Here is a 25267-nt window from a genome sequence, read left to right on the forward strand (position 1 = left end):
GGAGGGAGGGAGGGAGGGAAGGAAGGAAGGAAGGAAGGAAGGAAGGAAGGAAGGAAGGAAGGAAGGAAGGAAGGAAGGAAGATTGAAGGGAAAAGGAAGGAGATGGAGAAGGAAGGAGATTGAAGGGGGAAGGAAGGAAGGAAGGAAGGAAGGAAGGAAGGAAGGAAGGAAGGAAGGAAGGAAGGAAGGAAGGAAGGAAGGAAGGAAGGGGAGAGAGATTGAAGGGGAAGGGATGGAGATGGAAGGAAGGAAGGAAGATTGAAGGGGAAAGGAAGGAGATTGAAGGAGGAAGGAAGGAAGAAGAGAGAGATTGAAGGGGAAAGGAAGGAAGGAGAGAGATTGAAGGGGAAGGGATAGAGATGGAGACGGAAGGAAGGAAGGAAGATTGAAGGGGAAAGGAAGGAGATTGAAGGGGGAAGGAAGGAGATGGAGAAGGAAGGAAGATTGAAGGGGGAAGGAAGGAAGGAAGGAAGGAAGGAAGGAAGGAAGGAAGGAAGGAAGGAAGGAAGGAAGGAAGGAAGGAAGGGAGAGATTGAAGGGGAAGGGATGGAGATGGAAGGAAGGAAGGAAGGAAGGAAGGAAGGAAGGAAGGAAGGAAGGAAGGACGGAAGGAGAGATTGAAGGGAGGAGATGCTGCCAAGGACGCACAAGCAGCTCCGCACAATTACCCGGGTAGGGGGAGAGGTTTTGGCAGAGAGCCTGGTGGAGAGCCAATTGGCGGCACATCCGGGGCCTCGGAAGCTGCGCAAAGGATCTGCGCGCCTCGGAGCCACCGGCTGCCCTCTCACACCCGCCAAGGGATGGAGATGGAGATGGAAAGAAGGAAGGAAGGAAGGAAGGAAGGAAGGAAGGAAGATTGAAGGGGAAAGGAAGGAGATGGAGAAGGAAGGAGATTGAAGGGGGAAGGAAGGAAGGAAGGAAGGAAGGAAGGAAGGAAGGAAGGAAGGAAGGAAGGAAGGAAGGAAGGAAGGAAGGAGAGAGAGATTGAAGAGGGAAGGCACTGCCAAGAACGCACAAGCAGTTCCGCACAATTGCCTGGGGAGTGGGGGAGGCTCTGGTGGAGAGCCAAGCGGCGGCACATCCGGGGCCTCGGAAGCTGTGAGGAGGATCCGCACGCCTCGGAGCCACCGGCCACCTTCTCACACCCGCCAAGGGATGGAGATGGAGATGGAGATGGAGATGGATGGAAGGAAGGAGGGAAGGAAGGAAGGAAGGAAGATTGAAGGGGAAAGGAAGGAGATGGAGAAGGAAGGAGATTGAAGGAGGGAGGCGCTGCCAAGGACGCACAAGCAGCTCTGCACAATTGCCTAGGGAGAGGGGGGAAGGCTCTGGTGGAGAGCCTGGTGGAGAGCCAAGCAGCGGCACATCCAGGGCCTCGGAAGCTGCGCGGAGGATCTGCGCGCCTCGGAACCACCGGCTCCCCTCTCACACCCACCAACCTGGAGCCCCCCATCCTCATCCCAGCACCTCTTGCCCTCTCCTAGCCGCCCCCCCAGGACTGCCCGCTCCTCCAGTCTCCTGAGCGCCATCACAGCGGCGAGATCACAGGAGCCCCTTTCCACAGCCCATCGCATATGAGAGGGGCACGGCCGGAGCGCCAGTTCCTACTCAGAAAACGCCACTTCTCCCCTCCAGGCCCAGCCGACTGGCCTCTGACGCACATGCAGATATCGCCGCCGCCTCATCCTCTTCCCCGCCCCCTGGCCATTTCCGGAGCCCGGTGAGCCGGGAAGGAGCAGCTCCTGCCCGGCAGCCCCACAGCTGTGCCAGCCCAGGGGGGAGGGAGGCTGGTTGGGCAGCGCGGGGGAGGCTGGCCAGGAGGCACGGAGGGTAGCCGGGACGGAGCGTGGCCGGGCAACCAGGAGGCATGGAGACTGGCTCGGCGCTGCAGCTCAGTTCAGCTGGCAGCGGCGGCAGCGGCGGAGCAGCCCAGTGGCAGTGCCAGCAGAGGCCCAGACCCGGTTCGGACTGGCCACTGAGCCAGCCCAGGGCAGCGTCGGGGGCACGCACGAAGGTGCTGTGACAGCAGGAGCAGGTGCTGTCGGTGAAGGGCACCCTGGAGGCGGAGGAGCCGGCGGAGGAAGAGGAGGGCGGCAGTGGCAGCCAGATAGAGAAGCGGTGTCTCGGTTTCTAAGACCATCGGAAATATGTGTTTTCCAATGGTCTTAGGCGACCCCTGTGACAGCGTTGTTCGACCCCCAAAAGGGTCACGACCCACAGGTTGAGAACCACTGATGTAGGCAAATACAATAATTTCAGGTTTCTCTTCAGTATAAACTACAGTGCTGATACCGTAGTAGGCTAAATATTGACAAAAAGTTTGTTCTGTTTTGAAATTGCCTTGATAAATCCAAAGTTATATACCTCAATTATATCTTAAACTGATTTTTAAATAATGACTTTTGGAACAGCAAACCCAGATATGCTCAGCAGTAAGCTTGGATTCAGTTCCCAAAAGGTCCTTTGGAGCATACAGGACTATAAATGCAGTATTTGCCAAAGACTTATTAAAGCAGCATTGTCTCTTTCTAGGATTGAGTTAGCAAAAAGCAGTGCATTCACACTCCCATGCATTCCAAAACATCCTTTTAGAATTAAATGCAAAACATTTCATATCCCTACATTATGGTGCCTAGCTACTGTGATGTCTGTGTTATTAAAAAGTCCTAAAAGTAATGCACATCTTAGTAGGATATGGTAAAATCAAGAAATAGTCACTGTGCATCATTAGGTGGTACGCTAACTTTTAAAAACAATGTGCTTTGTATGTGACTTTGAGCAAATTAATTATTTGATCAAGTAGATTTAGAAATGATTATTCAAATCTCAAAATCCTTCATATGAAATTGCCCATGTGCATTTCTGAACATATGATAAATTTATATGGCTCTTGACATAATCAGAAGTACTTAGTTGTGAACAGAGAATGGATATACACAATGAAAGAACAGAGAAACAACTTCAGTCCCTAGTGTTTGCAAGCAAAGTTGGGAAACAGACCCACATCCAGGCAGCATAAAGAACATTTGTGTAGATGGACTCAATAATTTAGGACAGCTTCTGTGCAAATGCATTCAGTTTGACCCAGCGCTGTAAGATCTAAAGAGGAAACACATGAAGGTCCTTCTAAAAATAAAACCTGTTTAAATTGTGTTCATGCCTTAAAACCTTTCACCGAAGGGCTGTTCAAATAGAATAAGAATAATTAAGAGGGAGATTATTATATGTGAGGTCAGAGCAAGTCAGGTAATAAGTAGAATGATTTGTCTTTATTTCAGCACAGAAAAATTTTCAGTACTTGAGACTATACAACCTGATATATTAATACTGATCTAAGAGTAAACAGTTTGATTAGATGACCTATTAGGATAAATATACAATACATAGCTCCTTTTTCGGTTTTCTTCTACTGAAACAAAGCACAGGAGCCTGACACTGATCAGTGTACCAGACAGATTTTATCCCTACTCCCTTGGCCATGCACCCACTTCAAAACTAATTGGAGCTTTCAAATGACATGGGTAGTTAAAACCAAAAACAAAAGAAGTCTTATTGATGTCCGACATACAAAAGATTAAACTTTCCCCTCTGTCAAATTGAGGGTCTACTCTATATTGGGGCCTGAATGCCTACTTTGACCCCATACTTTCATGCTGATTAAAAAATTGAATACTCACACCCAGGGGTTTTCTTAATGCCTATTTGACTTCCCTTTTCCTTTACATTCTACAGAATAATCAGGCTTTGGTGAGTTATGAGTTGCGTGTATTGATATAGGAGAGGCGCATCGCATTACTTCTATCACATAGGATATCTCAAAATACATGCAAAGTATATATCTTTATTTTAGTTTTGAGTTATATACAGAATGAAGGCATGAACTAAGACTGCCCAGTGTAATGCAATTTCACACCAGGATGACAGTATTGTACAGCCTGTTAAATTACCTAATATGATCTAGTTATGAAAGATATAGCACTAATGTTTCATTTGTGCAAAATTGCACATAGTTCTTTCCTCTCTATTCTCTCCTTGCTGAATTTCTACTTGAAAGGGCAAGGGGGGGGAAAGTAATGCAACTCCCAGTTCTTCAGACTCTGAAAAAGCCAACTTTCCCCATTCAGATAATTATTCAAAACTAAGAAAGAAATCTCCTCCAATTAAACATCTCTTTTGATGTCAGCCTTCTTGTCAATTGTTTAAGTGAAGACTACAATATACAGGCAGAAATTCTTACCACATTTTCTGTATAAAGTTACACATTTTCTTAAAGTTTTTTAAGAAAACGTGTACTTTGCTGGTTTTTCTATTTACTTTATAATCCATACATGCTCCTTTTGCATGTAATGGGAAATGAGGGGATAATAGCAATGCCAAAGAGGTTTATCTTCAATTGGGCTAAATATGTATAATAAATATATTTGAATAGTGCTGCAGTAGTTTACATCATCTTATGGTTTAGTAGTTGTTTTACACAAAGAAGAAAGAAATAAAGATCCAATCTAACGATCCTGTTACTTTCCAACAAGCTTCTGGTAAAAAGAGAACGAAATATTGTTGAAAACACAGTATAAACGTAATACATTCAAGCTAATACACATATTATAAATACTTAAAAAGTAGGTCATCAAATAACATGAATTAGTAAAACTTACCAGTTGAAGTAATTAGCTCCAAAGTAACTAACTTGCCTTGTCTTTCCATTGCTTTCTTCTCTGTTTCTCACTATTTTTGTTATAACTTTCCACAACTGGAAAGCATTAGATACCCCTCCTCTGCAAAACACTGCCCACCCTTTTGTGGGAGGTGAATGTCTGATGGGCTATGCTGATTCTCTAAAGCTTTCCAGGCTCTCTCTGTGTTAGTTTGATGTGTGTATGTATCTGTGTCTAGTCTCTATAAATCTCTAACATGTGACTGAAGTAACTACCAAGAATGTTTTTCTTAAAAAAAAAAAAAAATACACACCACTTTTTATTCTTCTTTAAAGAAAGCATATTCTAGATCTATCAGATTGTTTTAAAAATTATTCCTTTCTTTCTCTTCACCAACCATTCTGAATTTCTTGTTTGGCTTTGCCTCACCTCCTTTTCAGATTAGTTTTGCCTATTGATTGAAAAAACCCTTATCAAAAAGTCACCTTGTCTGACATATATAAGTAGTTTACCAGTTACTTATTGAGAAATGAGGTGCAGCCTAAATTAAGCCAGCTATTAGTAAATCCAAATTGACAGAAAAGGCCTGTTGGAAACAAGGTTACAACCTCATTAATGTCTCAACTTGAACCTTCCGCCACTTTGTTATTTACTGTCCCAAGCTGTCAGTCATAATCTTTCCAAAACTCTGCCTTGTTTTGATGTACATAATTCTTTAGAAATGCAGTTGGCACAGCGTTCCATAATCCGATGCCCATCAGAAGAGTTCACCTTTAATCCTCAAATCCCCAGCTAACATGGAGGTGAAGTTTTATAATGCAAGACCTACATATCTGGAAAGCCTGGTATGAAGTAATTTTTGTAGATAATTCAGAAAGTCCAAATCATATTTTCAAATGTAGGACATATCTTGACATTATAGTGATTTTAATACAGTATATTACAAATTTGTGAAGACAAGCAATGCAAGTGAAGTTCATCAATAAATCCATTGCCGTGACATATGATGTCACACTTTCCTCTTCTCTAAATTATGTGGTCTTTGATAGTTACACAGCAATGTGCAGAAATTGGAAGCAAACCAACAGCATCAGCTATTGCTAGGCATCTTCTATTGACATGCCTATACAAAGTGAACAGTAGATTTTGTACAGTAGTTCCACCGACTTGAGGAATAACTATTTCTAAATGAACCAGCAAGCAGCAGGGGAAAAAAAATCAGTCTAGTTATTCAGATTCAAGAGCAGACATTCACAAAGGGTGTGGTCTTCCCTCATATGCCCAAATAGAGTATTAAAGGAACTGGCAACTAAAAACCAAACATTTACAGAACCAAGCTTGGATTCCATTGCCGTTTCAAAGCATTTTCTCTGGTTATGCAAGGCAATGACTTAAATAGGCACAGAAGATGAGTATTTAAGTCAAAAATTCTGGGTCTGAAAACAGGAATAATGTTAGTGCTAGGTGAAAAATGACAAAGAACAGTCCAGGAGACAAATAGATGCTGAATTAATCCTGTGCTAAATCGGTTTGAGAGAAATGAGACAAGGAAATGAGTAAAAAAGAGACAAATATTGCTCATATTCTGTGGCACTCTAAGAATTCAAGCCAAGATAATAAAGCTCTAACCTTAAAATGGCTTAACATAAAATAATAATGAATTTCTACTAAGCAGTAAAAAAGTAACCTTGTTAGTATAAAATAATTGTCCTTTGTTTTGTTTAAGAAAGGATAAGCTGCTAAAGATGATTGCTGTGGATACAAATGGTGTTCAGAGCTATTTCAGTTTCATGATATATTAAGAGATAGCAACTCTCCAGTATCAGACTATATTTTTCTACCAGACTTCTGACTAGCCATTTTTGTTGGGTGTACTTTCAGTCATGTAGGTATTATCAAATACTGCATGTCTCTGACAATAGCACCCACAGAAGCACATAGTCAGTAGGAGCACATTTCTGTACTTAACTTAATTGGGAAATAACACATATAATTGATTACCTCCCCTTCAGTTTACCTAAAGTGCTTAACAGTTTATTATACTCTGAGCTAGGTTGCTATTTCCAAAATAAAATTGAAACTTTGAGCCAAAGGGTTTAGGAAATGTCTAAAGTAAACACAAGTTACGGATTACCGATGAAGAGGAAGCCAGCAAAACTGTAAATCAAAGGAAAGATAGCAGGGAGGAGATTTTTTTTTCCCATGGAAGAACATAATAAGAACTGCTGGATCAAGCCAAGAGTCCATCTAGCTTAGCATTCTTTAACTGGCTGCATTCAGGAACTTCAATTATAACCATTGTCCTCTGTTGTTCCTTAAAGTATTCTGCCTATGATTTCCACAGTTAGCAAACTGGCATTAAGGCTAGTAGCCATTTATAGTCAAATCCTATATAAATTTGTCCACCACCACCCTTTTAAATGATCTAAATAGGTGTCCCTCAACTTCATCAGAGAAGAATTTGGGAATATTGGATTTCCAGAAACTTGTCTTAACCTCCACTGAGATCTTAAGTGCCCTTAAGAAGGTGGGAAGAATATGTCACATTTCCTGAGGTGATGATGTACCTGACTTTTGATCAAGTGCTCAAATTCAGGAATTTTGCCGGAATATAACGGCAGCCAGCACCACATATATTCAAGGCTCTGATATGTGTGAATAACCATTCCCATCATCCCCACCTCAGCTGTGTTTGAGTGAACCTACTGCCCTTTTAAATTGCCTTCCTGGTCGACTCTAAAGGCCACCTGAAATTAAGGTGGCAGCAACTGCAGAATTTCACCCAGAACCTTGATTTAGTCTTGGGGAGCAAGGCACTCTCCTGTTATTGAGGAAGGAAGAATCCCTCATCAATTGCATAATCCTGTAACCATTTTGAGCAATTTTAATATATCACTGTTACAGGGATACCGAATCCATGGGTGTGAAAATGCCACATTAGCAGTAAATATTGCTGCCGAAAGGACAACTTCCTTATGTTTTCATTTGAGAGGGACTTTGGTTTACCCTGCCTCCAACTCGGGGGTCTGTCACCTACTAATATCTTTAGTAAAGAAACCCAAAGGCAGACTTGCCAATGTTCCAGCATTAGATGTTTAGAAGTCCCTAGCATAGCACCATGGGGAATGAATAAGCATTTTTTATTGTTCTGTGCTTGTGAAAAGGGAAAAGAGATCCCTGCTTAGGTTCTCAGTTGCTGGCCAGCAAGCAAATATTGATTGACTGAGAGGTTTTGGTGCTCAAGTATTAGCCAGAAAGAGTTAACTAGATTGGATCTCTTTGCCAGCTTTATACTTATAGCATATATCCATGATATATTCATAGAACCAGGAATAGTCAAGCAGCTCAAGTCATCCTCAGGTGTATTTTAAACTAGATTTAGAAGAGTTAAATAGATGGAAAGGCCATGAATGGAAAAGAATCTGTACCAGAATACTGGAATTTCAGACCCAGGAATCACAATCACAATTTATGGCCCTTCAGGATGTGGGGGCCATAAAATTTGCTGCCATGCCAAGTGCTACCTTATTCAAGCCTGTGAACAGATGAGTATCTCTTGTGATTGACTATGTGCCCCATTTATAGCTTCAGAAGAGTCCCCTACAGAATGTTTGTTCGGTTTCAGTCATGTTTCAGGGAGTTGTATTTCCTATAGATATGTAGATAGGGTGAAAAGACCAAATAAATGATAATAGATAGTTATATTGTAAAGTACATATACAGTAAATAGCTATGGGGTAGGCAACCTCGGCTCTTTTATGACTCATGGACTTCAACTCCCAGAATTCCTGAGTCAGCATAGCATAGCTGATTCAGGAATTCTGGGAGTTGAAATCCATGAGTCATAAAAGAGCCAAGGTTGCCTATCCTTGATATACTATACAAGTTGCTATTTTGTGAGCTAATGTGAAAGGACCTATTGAAGTCAAGGAAGAAAAATTCTTTGATGTGCTTTCACTTTGCTTCCAGTTAAGCAAATTGCCACTTGTTATCTATTTTCAGTAATCCCTAAAGAAAGCACTTACAAATCTAGTACTGGTGTTCATTTAATATACATAATACATGGTTAAGAGTGGGCTGTACAGCTGCAGTCATTCCACAGTAATAATTACACACTATGAAATTATTCCATATTTAATGAGGATTGGAAAGTTCTAGAGAGGCTAAGTGGGTTGAAGTAATTTCGCCTATTTAGAATGGTTAAACGTGGTTATGGTGTAGGTGGGTTTATTGGGCCCATTTAAATAATTCCTTGGTAGTTTAGGGAAACAATCATAAATATTGCACAATATTTCAAGTGTTACCTTTTTGAAGCTGTGGATAATGTTTGATTTGTTTTGCATTAATGAATTTAATTTGTGTTAGTACACTTTAGATTGTACTGTGTTTTAATTCTAAATTGCCGTGACATTTTGTAAATAAAATAAAATTGCAGCAGAAGTATGTTACCGTTCTTCCATATTTGCAAGCTATGTGCATACCATATAACACAATATAGCAATATTTATTTTTTGGGTAGCTGCTTCAGGCTATCTCTTATTTTTCCTATCCCCAAATTTTATTTTCTGCCTAGAAATATTTATTATAAAGTAGAGTTAGATTAGCTATGAACAACTGCTAATATGATTACTCAACAATTACATATTAGTATACATGATTTAAAAGATACCTATATGTGGAGCTGAGTTTCTTTGTTCTGTATGAATAAAACCATGCAGGTTTTTTTGGTAGTGTGTTTTCCTTGATGGTCTGCACATCCTAACCAAGCATAACCCTGGTTAGTTTTAAGGCTGAGCAAGCTCAGCCAGGTGCTGCTTCCTGTTGAGATATATAATTTAATGGTGATAGGTGTGTTTTTATTTAGAGATGACACATGCTTTAAATTTAGGATTTACTCCAAGAGTCTTATTTAGGGAAGTTGATATTGATCATTTCAAGCTATTGGATCAGTTCCATCACTTATCTAATAATTGAAAATGATGTTTAAAAATTACTAAAAGGGATGAAAGTCATAGGGAATACATGCAGCCCACCAGTATCCCTTTGCAGTTAGAAGAATCTCTTCCATGGTACTGTGGTGGAATGTAGTCCTGATTCCCAGAAGGAAGGGAGGCAGTATATTCCAGAGAAGCAAAAGACAGTAAGGTTAAGGTAGTTTACGTGGGAGAGAGTTAAGACGGTTCCTCCCTAGTAATTCTCAGAGTATGTTTAATGGTGTTTAGTCTTCTTTAGTTTGGTAAGATTTTGATCTGTAGGCGAGAACCAATAAAGGAAACTACTTCGAAGAACCACAGCATGTCTTTGTTAGTTTTGGAGCCTGACAGGTATTGACAATGTCAAACTTTTTGGTTTTTTTGTGTTTTTTTTTTTGTTTTTGTTTTTTTGCATTTGGGGGGTTTTAAAGGTCAAAATAGATGCTATAAGCCTTGTATATGTTTAGGACATTCGTTTCACCTCTTAAAAACCTACTACTCCCTTATTACAACAGATCTTAGCCCTACCTATATTTTCAATACAGCGTTCAACATGCCATGTAAAGTGGGGAGCAGCCATCAAGCCAAGAGAAATTGTGCATCTCTGACCAAATTTCTTATACTCTTCTTCTTCTTCTTTCATCATCTAACTAGCCTGGTGTCGTATGCTGTCTACCAACTGCTCTCTTTATTCCTTTATGTTGACAGTGTAGCAAAACCTGCGGCAAGGGGTCTAGATACCGGAAAGTTATCTGTGTGGACCAAAATATGCAAGAAGTTGATAGTCTTCACTGTGATCCAAGCAAGAGACCATCTGATGTTGAGATTTGCACGTTACCCCCATGTGAATACATTTGGATTACAGGAGACTGGTCAGAGGTATGTGTCTTAACTCTGGGCAAAGCTTAGTTGTTAAACTATAATCAGTGACAGCTATAGAGAATGGCAAGATAAAATACGCAAATCAGCTAGCTTTGAAATTTTCTTGTAATACTCATCCGTTGGTTCTTCACTGATTGATTTGTTGGGTTACCAAAAGCAAGGGCAGTGGGAAGAGACTTGGCAATGTATTCTTACCTCTTAATAGAAAAAGGTTCTGTAACTGTGGAGCATCTATACCAGGGGTCAGCAACCTGCAACAGTGAAAGAGCCACTTGGATCCATTTCCCTCACAAAAAAAAAATCCTGGGAGCCGCAAAATGTGCGCGCGCACACGCGCGCACACACGCATGCGCACAGAACACAGGGCTTGATTGAAGAGAGGAGCTTAAGGCGAAACGTGCGCCTGCCCTGCCCCCCATCCAGCTCTGGTATGAACGGCTCTGCAGTCCTGGCTTCTCTTCCCTTCGGAAAAGACTGCTCTCCCCTCACCCCGCGCTCTCCCTCTCTGGGACTTTCTTCTTGCTGCCTTTTGGCACGAAGGTTCCCAGGGAGCGGAGGAGGAAGCCGACGGGGAGAAAGAGCTGCTGCAGTGAATGTTCTGAGGCAGCAGAAGACGGTCGCTCGGGCTCGCCTATCTCAGCCTGCTGCAGGAGGCTGGAGTTGAGGCTTCTGGTTTGCTCTGGGAGGGGTGCTTGGAAAAGGGAGGATGGGAAGTGGAAAGTGGGAGAAAGGACGCCTTCCAGCTCTCTGGGGTTCTTTCGCTGGGAGGTGAGGAAGCAGCAGTTCTGCTCCGTGGGAGGTGGGAGCAGGCAGCCTCTCCTTCAAACTTTGCCAAGTGACTCCAGGAGTCACTTGGATTAAAATAAAACGGGGGGGGGGAGGTTGAGGAAACCCAGCAGATGAGGGCCAGCAAGAAAGGCAGGGAGAGGAAGAAAGCTTTCGGGGCTTGTGCACAGACATAGCGGACTCTTTCTCGTCTCCTGCCCTTGCTGCATCTCCTGTGGAGATCATTTGCAGCTCTCTGTGTCTCTGCAGCTTGCTTCTTGAAGCGATTTCAATCAGCCCCATTCATTGCCAAGAATCCCCATGGAAGTCAATGGAGGTCTGCGGCGAATCAAAAAGCCAGCTGCAGTACCTCCACGTCCGTTGATTTGACCGGCTCAGCGGCCCGGGGACGAGCAGGAACCGATGCCCCCACTGCCCGCCGGGCTTGCTGCCTGGCCTGGGGAAACACAAGGCAGGCTCAGCGCCCCGGGGACGGCCAAAACCCAATGCCCCTGTCGGCCGCACTGCCGCCCAGCCCGGGGAGACGCGAGGCAGGCTCAGCGCCCCGGGGACGGCCAAAATCCAATGCCCCTGCCGGCCGCCACTGCCGCCCAGCCCGGGGAGACGCGAGGCAGGCTCAGCGCCCCGGGGACGGCTACAAACAAATGTCCCCGCCACTTGCTGCCTGGCCCGGGAAAAAACAAGGCTGGCTCAGCGGCCCGGGGACGGCTACAAACCAATGCCCCCGCCGCCTGCCGCACGGCCCGGGAAGATGCAAGGCTGGCTCAGTGGCCCGGGGACGGCCAAAACCCAATGCCCCTGCCGGCCGCCACTGCCGCCCAGCCCGGGAAGATGCGAGGCTTGCTCAGCGGCCTGGGGATGGCTACAAACCAATGCCCCCGCCGCCTGCCGCACGGCCGGGGAAGATGCGAGGCTGGCTCAGCGCCCTGGGGACGGCCAAAAACCAATGCCCCTGCCGGCCGCCACTGCCGCCCAGCCCGGGGAGACGCGAGGCAGGCTCAGCGCCCCGGGGACGGCTACAAACAAATGTCCCCGCCACTTGCTGCCTGGCCCGGGAAAAAACAAGGCTGGCTCAGCGGCCCGGGGACGGCTACAAACCAATGCCCCCGCCGCCTGCCGCACGGCCCGGGAAGATGCAAGGCTGGCTCAGTGGCCCGGGGACGGCCAAAACCCAATGCCCCTGCCGGCCGCCACTGCCGCCCAGCCCGGGAAGATGCGAGGCTTGCTCAGCGGCCTGGGGATGGCTACAAACCAATGCCCCCGCCGCCTGCCGCACGGCCGGGGAAGATGCGAGGCTGGCTCAGCGCCCTGGGGACGGCCAAAAACCAATGCCCCTGCCGGCTGCCACTGCCGCCCAGCCCGGGGAGGCGCGAGGCAGGCTCAGCGCCCCGGGGACGGCCAGAAACCAATATCCCCGCCATCTGCCGCCCGGGGAGACACGAGGCCGGCTCAGCGGCCCAGGGACAGCTACAAACCAATGCCCCCGCCGCCTGCCGCACGGCCCGGGAAGATGCGAGGCTGGCTCAGCGCCCCGGGGACAGCCAAAAACCAATGCCCCTGCCAGCCGCCACTGCTGCCCAGCCCGGGGAGGCGCGAGGCAGGCTCAGCACCCCGGGGACGGCCAGAAACCAATATCCCCGCCGTCTGCCGCCCGGGGAGACACGAGGCCGGCTCAGCGGCCCGGGGACGGCTACAAACCAATGCCCCTGCCGCCCAGCTCGGGAAGATGCGAGGTCAGCTCAGCGGCCCAGGGACGGCCAAAAACCAATGCCTCTGCCGGCCGCCACTGCCGCCCAGCCCGGGAAGACGCGAGGCTGGCTCAGCGGCCCGGGGAGGGGCAGGAACCGATGCCCCCGCCGGCTGCTGCCCCCGCTGGGCCTACCGCCTGGCCCGGGGAAGGGCAGGAACCAATGCCCCTGCCGGCCGCTGGCCCCGCCAGGCCTGCTGCCCAGCCCAGGGAGACACGAGGCCGGCTCGGCTGCCCCTCCGCCTGGTGCAGGTAAGCCCCCTCCCTCCTCCCCACTCACCCTCCATCTCCGGGTCTGCTCCTGCTTGGCCCACTAGGGCCGCAGCTTGCGGGAGGGCTGGCCCTTTCAACGGAGGCTCTGCTGGGCCGCTCCCAGCATCGATCCTGGGGCTTCCCCGCGCGGCTCTCTGGCCACATGCACCTCGGACTGGGCCAGCCCCGGAAAGGCCCTTCCTGGCCACCAGGGGGCAGGGCATCCGGCTGCAGGGCCAATCGGGAGCAAGGGGCAAATCTGCATGTGTGTGAGAGAGAGAGAGATAGAGAGAAGGGAAGCACAAGTGCCTCTCTGTCTCTGTCTGTCTCTCTCTCTATGAAAATGGCGGAGAAGGCTCCGGAGCCGCAGGAGGTGGCTCAAAGAGCCGCATGCGGCTCCGGAGCCGCGGGTTGCCGACCCGTGATCTATACGAACACTGTTCATTCTAATGAAGCTCAAAAATTATATTTAATCAAATCAAAGCTGAAGAGTTTTAATGCTTGCAGCAAAGTAGAGATAGGGCTGCTGCCATCAAAAGACGGCATTTGTAGACAGGCATCAAAGCTATAATTCTTACAGGAAAGTCCAGCTTCCGGTACCTGGAGTTTTTTGCTACCTCAGTCAAATGTCATCTATCAGCATTTATCTGAAATAGAGCCGTGGTGGTACAGTGGTTAAATGCAGTACTGCAGGCTACTTCTGCTGACTGCCTGCTGCCAGCAGTTTGGCAGTTCGATTCTCACCAGCTCAAGGTTGACTCAGCCTTCCATCCTTCTGAGATCGGTAAAATGAGGACCCAGATTGTTGGGGGCAATAGGCTGACTCTGTAAACCACTTAGAGAGGGCTTGTAAAACACTGTGAAGCAGTATATAAGTCTAAGTGCTATTGAAGTTTCATGACTGTCTGGAATGAGCAGTAGTAATAAAAAAAATTGGGCCCCCTGAGTAGAGTCTCACATAGAACACATTTCATTTGAAAGGTTTTCCCTAAATGTGATGCTGATATTGCATGTAGAAAAAAGAATACTTTAGAGTAGTTGAAGATCTTAACCTTAAAAGAACATGACTAATTTATTTTGGTATTTTACCTACGTGTTGAGAAATTGACATGTTTTCTGACACAGTATCATCTGTAAAGTTCCTGGTGTAGTATATTTTTCAAGATTGCTAGCCAGAATAAATTAAATAGAATCAGAATCAGATTTACAAATTACAGCTAGATTTTAAGTCACCTTTTCTCCAATCTTGTGTCTCCAAGTTGTGTTGGAATCACTACCTCCAGAATTCTTGGATTTGTAGTTTCAATACACTGGGAAAGATTGAATGTGGGTAGCAGTTATCTGTTATTGAGTGAAAGAAGGGAGCAATGAAATTATCTATCTAATTAGGAAGCAGAAGTCTAGGCCCTGTCAAAAAATTATATTCAGCTTGAAAACCTGATTGCCTAATTGAGGTTCTTCCAAAATCTAGCAGCAAAATTGTACGTTTGCAGGAAATTCAGTAACATTTTTAGCATGGATTTCTATGTCTTGCTTAGCAAAAGTGTTTCTAGCTTCCTCAGAAAGCAAAAAAATAAAGTTCACAGTTAGGGGAGAACATGTCAGTCAAAACTGACAAAAAAAATGATAAAATATAAATACTTTTCCGTTCCTTTGAACAAAGTTATTAGAGTAGGTGTTCACAAATTATATATGGGCTTTGCAGCAAGTAGATAGTAAAAGGGATACAGAATGCCTTCCTGTTTTCAGGAAGCAATATCAATCATACAAAGAGCAGGACTTTCAGAACATTCAGCCCTGTTTTCATAAAATTAAAAAAAAATACTGTGGCTATTTTCCTTCAGTGTTCCCACCTACCCTATTTGGCAGAGCAATTGAAACGCATACTCAAAGGATTAAAAGGCAGGATTGAAATAATCTATCATCTTTAGCTTCTCCAGCTTCTTCTTTCACTTCACGTTCATCCTCTGTTCTTCTGTTTTCTGGTACTTTACCTTCCTGGCCATACACATTTTTCATTTCTGCCATGACCACTACTGTTAGTTTTGTCACCTATCTCTTGTGGATTGCCTCATTTTCGGGAAAGGATATGGCCCTAAAGAAAAATTATGGAAAAGTGCCAAGGATATCCATGATTCCAAGTTGACTACCCAGTTTCTTGCTTCCAAGGTGACACCTTAATAAATCAGTCCTCACTCAAAACTGGACCGACCTAGGAAGTTTACCTTCCCCAGAAGATAAGCAAGTCAATGAACCTGCCAGCTGACGAACCAAGCTCCAGGACCAACAAAGGAATATACTGATGGAATTTAGGCCAAAACCTCTGGAAAGTTTCCAAGCTGGAAGAAGTAGCAATTCACACTTGATTCATAAAACTTCACAGGTTAATTTTTTACTTTGTCAAATGCTTACTTTGACTAATACTTTTTTTTTTTTTTTTTTTGCTTTGTGTTTTTCAGTGCTCTGTGACCTGTGGTAAAGGCTACAAGCAAAGGCTGGTTTCCTGCAGTGAAATATATACAGGGAAAGATCACTATGAGTATGGTTATCAGAACACTGTCCATTGTCCAGGCACGCCACCACCAAATGTGCAGTCATGCTATCTAGGCGAGTGCCCTGTTTTGGCATCGTGGAGAGTTGGAAATTGGGGAAGTGTATGTTTCTAAACTTTTGTTTTGTTATTATTCGTGATTTATTTTACTACATAGCCCAAATGACTTTAAAAAAACAAGATGCTGTCTTTCCTCTCTTTCATGGATTACTGTGTGTTACTTCATGACTTAATTATTCTTTATCTTTTTTCTGTTGCATGGCTGCACAAACTCATGCCCAAGAGCCATGGGCCACATGCCAAAGACGCTTCTTATTTACTAATTTATTCCTATTTATTGGCCTATTTATACGACTGCCCTTCTCAACGTAGTGATTTTGGATTTTGGCTAAAAAGGCATCATAACATAGCATGGAAGCTTTTAGAAAAGGTTATTTAAATATCTGTAACAGAAAAATATAATAGTTAAATAAACATAAATAACATAGTGTGACCAGGGCTTCTAGTAAACTATCTGAAATTAAAATAATGTTATGTAGCAAGCTAAGCAGACATCCTTGGCTCAATGTTTGCAGGAAACCGAGATCTTTGAAGCCCCACAAAGGGCTAACAGAGTTAGTTAATCCAATTATCTGGGGAGAATATTTTTCCATAGGTGCCACGATAGGGAAGGAATGTCTCCTGGTTCCTGCTAGATGGCAGAAGGACCCAGAGTATGCCTAACCTGCCACATTATATGGAATGAGCACAAATACTTGAATACAGGCAGTACTGCAAACAACCTGGCACTATGACATGTAGGGCTTTACAGCACTTTGAATTACACCCCAAAGCTTACTCTGAGCCAGCACAGTTTGAAAAGCAGTGTTGCTACATGGGTGAACTGGGTTATGTCCCAAACCACATGTACTTGGGCACACTACTGAATGTAGAGATCCATGCAGAGCACATTGCACCAATCCAACTGGAAGATGAACAAAACATGAGTGACTATGAGCACAGCCTCTCCGGGCAAGAATGGCCACAGGTTGTGCACAGAAAGGATTTGAGCAAAAATCCTCATGGCCATCTTGTTAGTCGAGAGCTGCAAGTCCAAGAGATCTGCAAATTGTGTACCATCTCTGTCTGCCATCCTAACCAGAGTCAAAGGTGGAAAATCTCCAGATTCTGGGGGCCCTAAAACCCACAACCATTTGGTCTTGTTAGGGTTAAGACAAAGCCTGAATCTTTCCCATCCAGCCTCCACATACCGGAGCGACCCAGAATAGAAATGTACAACTGAGCACCACCAGCCTACTAATTATGCCTCACTCTCTGCCAATGGATGATCTCACCCACCTGTTTCATGCAAAGTTACTACTGAGTTGTACATTTAACATGCTAAAGAGAACACTTATTAAATACAAATGGATTAATTGTATTTAATGAATTTTAGTTCCTGGGTTTGGTCCCATTCACGTCATTTTCATGGCCCCATTTATGTTCTGGAAAATGGCCTGTGTCAAGTACACCTTCTCGCCCTTCAAAGGTTGCCTACCCTGATTTAATTCTCCCTACCTACAGTGAATGGCCAGAACTTACAGTTTTTATATGTATAAAGGGATATCTAAATAATTATATCTCAGCTTACATAAATGTTGATGGCACATGTTTGGTTCATGGAAAAAAAAAAAGTACAATGATCAGCCTACCAGTTAACATGAATAGAAAGCAGCGACGAAAGAGAGAAAAATTGTTCCAGATTCAGATCCGGCTTCAAAGAGATTCATTTTTCCTTGCCTAGGTTACATGCTCACTACCAGTCATTGTTTCTCCTCATGCATAAGGAAAAGCAATACAAATTCTAGGCGGTTGAGTAAATGAAGAAAGAAAGCTAGGCAGGCCAACACTAAATAAGTAAGTGTTGACTGAAGCATGCTCAAACCAAGATGGTCAGATTGTGTGGTCCTGTGTTGCTAGGAGATACGGAATTTTGCTACTGAAAAACCCAAATTCCACTTACAAGGTCACATACAGATCTTTCTCTCCTTTTAACACCATTCCTACACAACTGAAAAGTCTGGCATTTGTTTGGAGTTCAGAAGGCTCTCCTCTTGCTGTGAACAATTGTTTGTATTGCTTGGATACAGAAATAAAATCCAATCCATTTGAACTTTAGAAAAGAGCCTTTCTGACAGCTCTTCGAATAACTTTCATATTTGTCAGATGGCTTGGCTTCACTTGGCTTCATGCATTTTACGGTACAACGCTTGTTGTAGTTGTAGATCTTTGCTAAAAGAGAAATTCATAGTAAACAACTGGAATAGTCAGTTATAGTGAAGTGTTGCTTATATTTCTTTTCAATAGTTATTACTGCCCTAGTTAGAGAAGAGTGGTTTAGAGTACCGGGCCGTGGCATGCCAGAAACCAGTCCGCACAAACAAGCAAAGCCCCATCTGCGGGATGCAGGCAGTACATTAAACCACGCCCCCTCTGGTCCGCAAAAAAACCTCTCTCAATGGAACCGGTCCCTGGTGCTCAAAAGGTTTGGGGGCCTCTGGTTTAGAGCAAGGAAGTTTCATTAGAGAACATTCAGAAAAATCTTTTTTTTTTCTGTTTTTGAGGCTGGAAACGCAAAAACTGCAATGTAAATCTTAAAGCGGTTTAGCATGGTTTTTAAAACACTAACCTTTTGTCTCCATAATATCCGGGGAAGAGAAGAAAAAACTCTATTCCTGTCATGTGCAGTCCCACCCATTTTTCATCTTTGTCTCACCCAATGTTGGGACCCATGTACCCCTTCTACAGTTATCGATAATCCCCTGCCGACCCAAAGGTTATTGAGATGTGTTCTCAAAACCCTCTAAGGTGCTCTTAAATTAGGGACAATGTAGTTTCTAATTCATGCCAAAAATGGGAAGTGTTACCTTGTACCTCCGTTTAAACTTGTTTACTCAGTAACTGTATATGTATCCATCTGCATTTGTTTGTTGTTCTGAAAATAATTTATCTAAATAACTGCAAACAGCTGGTGCAGTCTGCAATTTATCCTGCAGTTTATCCTGCTACTTCTCCTTAATTGTTCCATCCTTGATCTGCACCTTACCAAAGAGTTTTATTGCAGAAAGATCAATGATATTTTGAACAATTAATTGGCTTTCCTTCAGCATGGCCTTTTTTTCAGATGGTATATTGCTATATCCAATCATAAATAGCTGTGATAATATGCCTGCCAGCAAGCAAATCTGTGTATGTGTGCACTGAGAGAGAGTTAGTTATGTGGCAAATTGCTGTTTATAGCACTGGGTAAAAACTGCATACTGTGTGAAAAACTTTCCTCCCCTGTTCCTTCTACTTTTAAAACTTGTTCTGCTATTTAAGCCTCAATAGGCTTGTAGTTCTCACTGTGCATAATTCCTAATATCTTTGTGTTTTTAAAGAGCATCTTAATTTTCACAGAGTTGTGCCAAATATGCAACAAAACATTTGTAGAATTCAGAAGAGTCAAGAGGGTAAAGATGCACAAACGTTTCCCTTTTTTTAATTCAGTCTTTTAATTAAGCTTTGGTTTTGTTAGCCACTTTATCTTTTCATTCTCTCTTTCTTTCTCCCCATGACTCACTAGAAAGTTATAGGTATCAGGCAAGGTTCTGAATTTGACTTCCTTCCTTTTCAGTGTTCGGTGACTTGTGGAATCGGGGTAATGCAACGGTCAGTTCAGTGCCTCACAAACAGCGATCAAGCAAGTACCTCGTGCCTTGATGATTTAAAACCTGAGGAAAGGAGGCCATGCCACAACACCCATGATTGTAAGAGTCTTTGGAAATGAGTTTTATTTTTTCCTTTTAATCCCGTGCTAGTATTAGTACAGATCTAGTTCTATATCATGTCCCACACTTTTTCAGTTAAATTAAAGTAAGCATTGCTGGCTAGGTAATTCTGGGAGTTGAAGTCCACGCTGCTTAAAGTTGTCAAGGTTGAGAAACAATGCAGGGGTAGGCAACCTTTTATGACCTGTGGACTTCAACTCTCAGAATTCATGCTGCCTCAGGAATTCTGGGAGTTGAAGTCCACAGGTCATAAAAGAGCCAAGGTTGCCTACCCCTGGGTTAGAGGGGTTTTTTTAAAAAAAAAAAAAACAGTTCCCTTCCACACTTAACACAATCTCTCTTAAGAATTTGGGAAGTCTGGTTTGAAGAAGTCTCAAGCGATCTGAAGCTTTGGCATTACTTCAGTGGTATGTTGTGAAAATGCCCTGAAGCGTTTCCTAAGCCAGGAAGGCAACAACAGAAATAGCAGGGAATGTTACGGATGCTTGATTTCATGACAATGCATGGGGCTCAGTCCTTGAGAGACCATCCTTTGTGCAATCTCGAATGCAAAAAGAAGGAAAGAGGGAGGGGAATGGATTGTAAGGCACAAATAAAATTTCCTGGCACCTAGATACTGGGGGTGGAAAGTGAGAGGTATGAAATCCTGCACTGCAACAAAAATGGCATTTTTTAAAAAAAAAATATATGGTTTTCTTCCAACAAACGAACAGCAGCAATAATAATCTTCAAGTATAATAGTCCAAGAAAACTGTCAAAAGTGATTCACCTTTTCTACCTACCTTTACCTGATTTCCTTTCATACTCTTTATAAGATGATAGACAGGGCTGGTATCACTTCAAATGAAGAGCAACCAGCGATAACATATTCCTTGGATGGATATATGAGCAAAATGCCATAGGTTGCACTGACATTGGAAGTCTGATGCTGAGTCATCTCAAAAGAAAATCTTATCTCTTACAAATTTTATAACATCGCTGCAGGTGTTGGTGTGGGGGGGGAGGTTCCCTGCTTCATACACTTTGAAGGTCTTCCTCTTCAATTAAATAACTGAAGACAATATCACATATTCACAGTAATGTTTCACTGATCAGCTGTTAGAAATTGACACTGCATCACTGTGACTCTTTCGTTTTTGTTGAGTAGAACCTCATCTTACTTTTCCTTATTTTAGGTGAATTACCAACAAGCTGCAAAGAAGCAAAAAGGTTCAAAGTCATTACTGAGGATGGTGAATATTTTCTGAACGTTAAAGGAAGACTTTTAAAGGTGTGATTCAAACACCTCCTCTGTTTTTGGAGGGGGGATACAGTTTATAGGACGGGGGGGGGGGAAACTTAGGTTCAAATGACTACAGATTCTTCTGCCTGTTATACATTTCTGTTTTCTTGCTGGAAGTATAGGCATTTGCTTTTCAGTGAGTTAGAAGCAATAAGTATTATTATGAAGAAAACTTTCTATCTGAGTTCTCATTTCGAGAGGGAAAAGATTGTTAGAACAATGTGAAACGAAAATGAGGAAGTGGCCCTTTGAGATTCAATTACATTTACATTGTGCAATTTTTCAGAAATTCATAATTCTACACACTCTTCTTATTTCTGTCCTTTGTATTCAGCATCAGCTTTAATTGTTTTATAAAATTACGGCTCCTCTCCCCCCCAGATATATTGTGCTGGCATGGACTCTAATAGTCCTAAAGAATACATCACTTTGGTAAATGGTGATGCGGAAAATTTCTCAGAAGTCTACAGCTACAGGTAAGAACAGGCAGGCATTCTGTATTTTTTTATTATGTCTTGCTTCCTTGTATATATATATATATATGCAATAAGTAGAAAAGAGGCTTTCTTTTGATTCAGGTTACATAATCCAACTGAATGTCCATATAATGGAAGCCGAAGAGAGAATTGCCAGTGTAGGAAAGATTACACAGCAGCTGGGTTTTCTGCCTTCAGCAAAGTAAGGCTGGACCTGAATACTATGCAGATAATAAGTAAGTAACAACAATAGTTTGTATCTCATTTTGTTTTTCTTTGTTGGAATTGTTGGAATTACTATTTTAAAAGAGACCAGCTTACGTTTCTTGAGTTTAACTTTTATATTACCGTATCTTCTCTTATGGTGTTTAAAAATGACATAATTTTACCTTGCTGCACATTAAATTTAGTTCTCCATGAATGTTCTTTTCCCTATCTTGCCTCAGCTAAGCTCAAATGTAAAATTATAATCATAAGCATTGTCATGGAAATTCTACTTGATGTAATCCCATTTCTCATTGGGAAATTAGTGTAGGAGATGACCAGGTTGAGCCTGAGGGAGGGGTCAAAGTAGAGCTAAGTCCAGGCCACCTTGAATTCCTTATCTACCACCAAATTGCTTTGAACGTTAGCAGTTCAGATTCTTGTAGAGAGCTTAAGTTTGCAATAAATCCTGATAACCATTTGAATGGCCTGGATCTCCTGATTTCCCTGGAGCTTGACAGTAGACTCTCACAGTATTGGGATGGTGGTTCTCATCAGAATTCCCTTTCAGCTGAAGTCCCATCAGAAAGCAGAGAGGGCATACAAGAGCAATCAGATTGCACAATATTGGAGCTGATTTTTGTATTCTAGCTGGACGTTGTCTTGAGCTAGAGACAGCTGCTAATGATAGCTCCTAAAGAGGCATATGAAATAGGCCAAATAAGTTGCAGTTCTTTTATGGTCTATAGGACCACATCCACATTTTTATGCCGAGAGAAACCTGTAGTGCATTGTTAAAAGATTGGTGCCTCTGCATATTTTTACAATGCTTGCAGTGGTGAATGTTTTTCACAGAATTATTCCTCATTTTTTAATATCTCCCTACACAAGTTTAAACATTGTGCCAAGTTTATCGTTTAGTTATCTGTGTGAAAAATCAGGGAGGGTTGCTGATGAGTCAGAAAATAAATGTATAAAGTTAAGTGTTTTATTTTATGTAAGAGCCAAATTAAACATTTGCATTTTCTTTTTTCTTTTCCAACCATTCCCTTCCCCTTTGTCTCTGTGGTTCTGGCCAAATATTTTTTCACAGCTACCGATTTACAGTTTGCACAGACGCTTGATGGGAGACCTGTTCCTTTTGCCACTGCTGGGGATTGCTATAGTGCAGCCAAGTGCCCACAGGTATCCCTCTCTAGGCCTTGAATCTCAAGTTACATTCCAGCATTTTGTCATTTATTCCCAATCAAATTAATCATACGCCAACCATTGCCTTATTCCATCATTCCTTGTCTAACATCTCCTTTCGTAAATATTGTACATTCTGGTGTTTGTTTGTTTTTAAATGTACTGAATTGAGGGTTTCTTGTGACAATCCAAATATTGTGATGATCAAACGTTCTTTAATGTTTTTCTTGTATTTAATTGCATTTAAGCCAGTTTTCTTTGCAAGTAATTGACTGTTTAATGCAAAAGAATTCTTAAAGAGACTCATAAAATAAATGAGAACTAATTCTTAAAACTGTATAAATCATCAGATTAAAACGCATATCAATAACTAATTTTTAGCTATAGAAACAAAATAGTATTTGCTTGTTCTTTGAAAACGATGTATAAGCGGTGCTACAAATTTATATGTATCTGAAGAATCTCAAACTGGCGGGGTTGGACAGCAGATTAAGAGAAATCTCTGCTTCCCATTGTGTATGGGGACTAAAGACAAGGCCCTGTTGAATATCTGAGAAATGAATGGTTTCATATGAGAACAAGTTATCCTTGAGATATGAAAGCTATTCTAGATGGATTTATGTCATAAAGGTGATATATAAATTTTAAGCGGTCAGCTCCCATTACTTGCCCCAGCTCTTGCCAACCCACCAGTTTGAATGCGTGCAAATTCAAGTAGATAAATAGGTACCACTTTGGTGGGAAAGTATCAGTGTTTCATGTACCTTGGCGTTGACATACGGGCTACATAGCCATAGTAACGTCTTCAGACAACATTGGCTCCCTTGGCTTAAAAACAGAGATGAGCACCGCCCCCTAGAATCGGACTCTATGGACAGGGGAAACCTTTACTTTTACCTTTAAGAGCATTGCATAAAATTACAGTAAAAATAAAATACGTGGAGTTCTGTTTTAGCCAATGCAAACACCAGTGATTCATGCAGAAAAAAATAAATATTTGTTCCATGGAAATTAAGTGGGGGGAGAGTGAGAAAAGATGCCACTTCAACCTTCAATTGATCAGGAAGGAAAGTGTTACGATACGCATTTTAAATTATAAAGCTAAACTCAGAACCTGTTCTGAGATAGGACATTTGCCTGGTTGACTTCTTGGTTGATTGTCACGATGTAGCCAAACTAAAGCTCCTTTAGCATTCGTATGCCAGAACATAGCGGAGCCTTAGTTTGGCCACAGAAAATCATGACAAGTGAACCAGGCAAATGTCCTATCTAGATAAAAGACCAAGAAAATATAGCTGTCCAAATGTAGGAAACTGCTATTTTTTTTCTCTCTCTCTCTCCTTTCTCAGAAGAGTTAAAGAGCAACAGTGTTAAAGATGACTTGAAGGACAAGAATGCCCTCAACTGGCAGGCCAACAGCAAAACAGCCTTGTTCTCAAACTTCTGCAAATGAGAATAAATGCTTAATCTCATTCCTGCTGTGATTTGTACAGTATGTGCTAATCGTTGCGAGGGCTTGGAACAATTGAAAACAGTGCCAGGGAAATCTTGTTAGAATAATGACTCTGTGGTCTGTTGTTACACAGGGGATCCAAAGCATTAGAAAACGACATTGCTCACAAATAGATTTTCTTTCTTTTTCTTTCCTTTGTCTTTGTCCTTAAAGGAGCCTGCATTTGGGTATTTAGTCATCGTTGCAGAAAGCCAGTATAATCTCATATATGTTCTTCCTTGTTTTTTGAAAGGGTCGTTTTAGCATCAACCTCTCTGGAACTGGCCTGTCAGTAATGCAGGCCTCAAGGTGGCTTTCACAAGGAAATTATGCTGTTTCTGAAATTACAAGATCTCCTGTAAGCAAAACTTACTTTGAATTAAAGTGTTGCATATGTTCACTTGCTGCCCCTTCTTATAAATAGTAAAAAGTGTGTGTGTCTGTGTGTGTGTGTGTCTGTGTGTCTGTCTGTGTGAAAGAGTAGCCTCTTGAAGTCAAAACTAAAGCCCAAGAATTACAACACATGGTATGTAATTGGTGTATTTAAAACCATAGATTCGAGTAAATTCAACTTGATCTGTATTATTGCAATTAATTAGTGGATCTGCTTAACCGTGAAAGTAAAAAGACTGAGCTTCATGACTGCACACACTTCTTTAATTAATTGTCTTGAGTCCTCCATAATAGGCAGCTCAGTGCTTGTTCTAACAGTGCTATGAAACTCAAGGAAAAGGACAAATTCTTTCCTAGGCTCTGTAGTCCCTACGTTCCCTCACCCTCCAGGAATCCAGGTATATAACGCCCTAGGCCAGTGGTGGCGAACCAGAGCCCTCTCTGTGGGCACGCGCGCCATCGCCCCAGTCCTAGGCCTTCAGCTGGGTTTTATAAAACCTTTTTGCTTTAGGCCTCCGCTGCCGTGTGCAAAAAAAAAAAAAAAGGTTCAATCAGTCAATTTCAACCTCTTGCGGGA

At 43.0% G+C, this 25267-nt stretch overlaps 1 protein-coding gene and 1 long non-coding RNA gene across 4 annotated transcripts in view; one reads left to right on the forward strand and one right to left on the reverse strand.

Moving 5' to 3' along the window:
• The window catches only part of LOC120311077, a 30796-nt gene extending 25841 nt beyond the window's left edge, over nt 1-4955 (reverse strand). Inside the window, exon 1 of the long non-coding RNA XR_005557520.1 lies at nt 4656-4955. This is a non-coding gene — a long non-coding RNA (uncharacterized LOC120311077). The remainder of the gene's footprint in view (nt 1-4655) is intronic.
• ADAMTS9 (ADAM metallopeptidase with thrombospondin type 1 motif 9) overlaps nt 1-25267 on the forward strand; it is a 163651-nt gene that overhangs the window by 131522 nt on the left and 6862 nt on the right. For 2 of the 3 annotated variants that reach the window (XM_039350160.1, XM_039350169.1), the window contains exons 31-38: nt 10337-10507; nt 15755-15949; nt 19502-19634; nt 20831-20925; nt 21319-21413; nt 21516-21649; nt 22711-22802; nt 24551-24655. In XM_039350160.1, the coding sequence (XP_039206094.1) occupies nt 10337-10507; nt 15755-15949; nt 19502-19634; nt 20831-20925; nt 21319-21413; nt 21516-21649; nt 22711-22802; nt 24551-24655 (1020 nt within the window). Of the gene's footprint in view, nt 1-10336; nt 10508-15754; nt 15950-19501; nt 19635-20830; nt 20926-21318; nt 21414-21515; nt 21650-22710; nt 22803-24550; nt 24656-25267 lie in introns of those variants that run through there. The other variant, XM_039350178.1, reaches the window with a different exon arrangement.

The sequence above is a fragment of the Crotalus tigris genome, unplaced genomic scaffold (genome assembly GCF_016545835.1).
Source record: "Crotalus tigris isolate CLP2741 ecotype Arizona unplaced genomic scaffold, ASM1654583v1 scf7180000017567.3851432, whole genome shotgun sequence".
Lineage (NCBI taxonomy): Eukaryota > Metazoa > Chordata > Lepidosauria > Squamata > Viperidae > Crotalus > Crotalus tigris.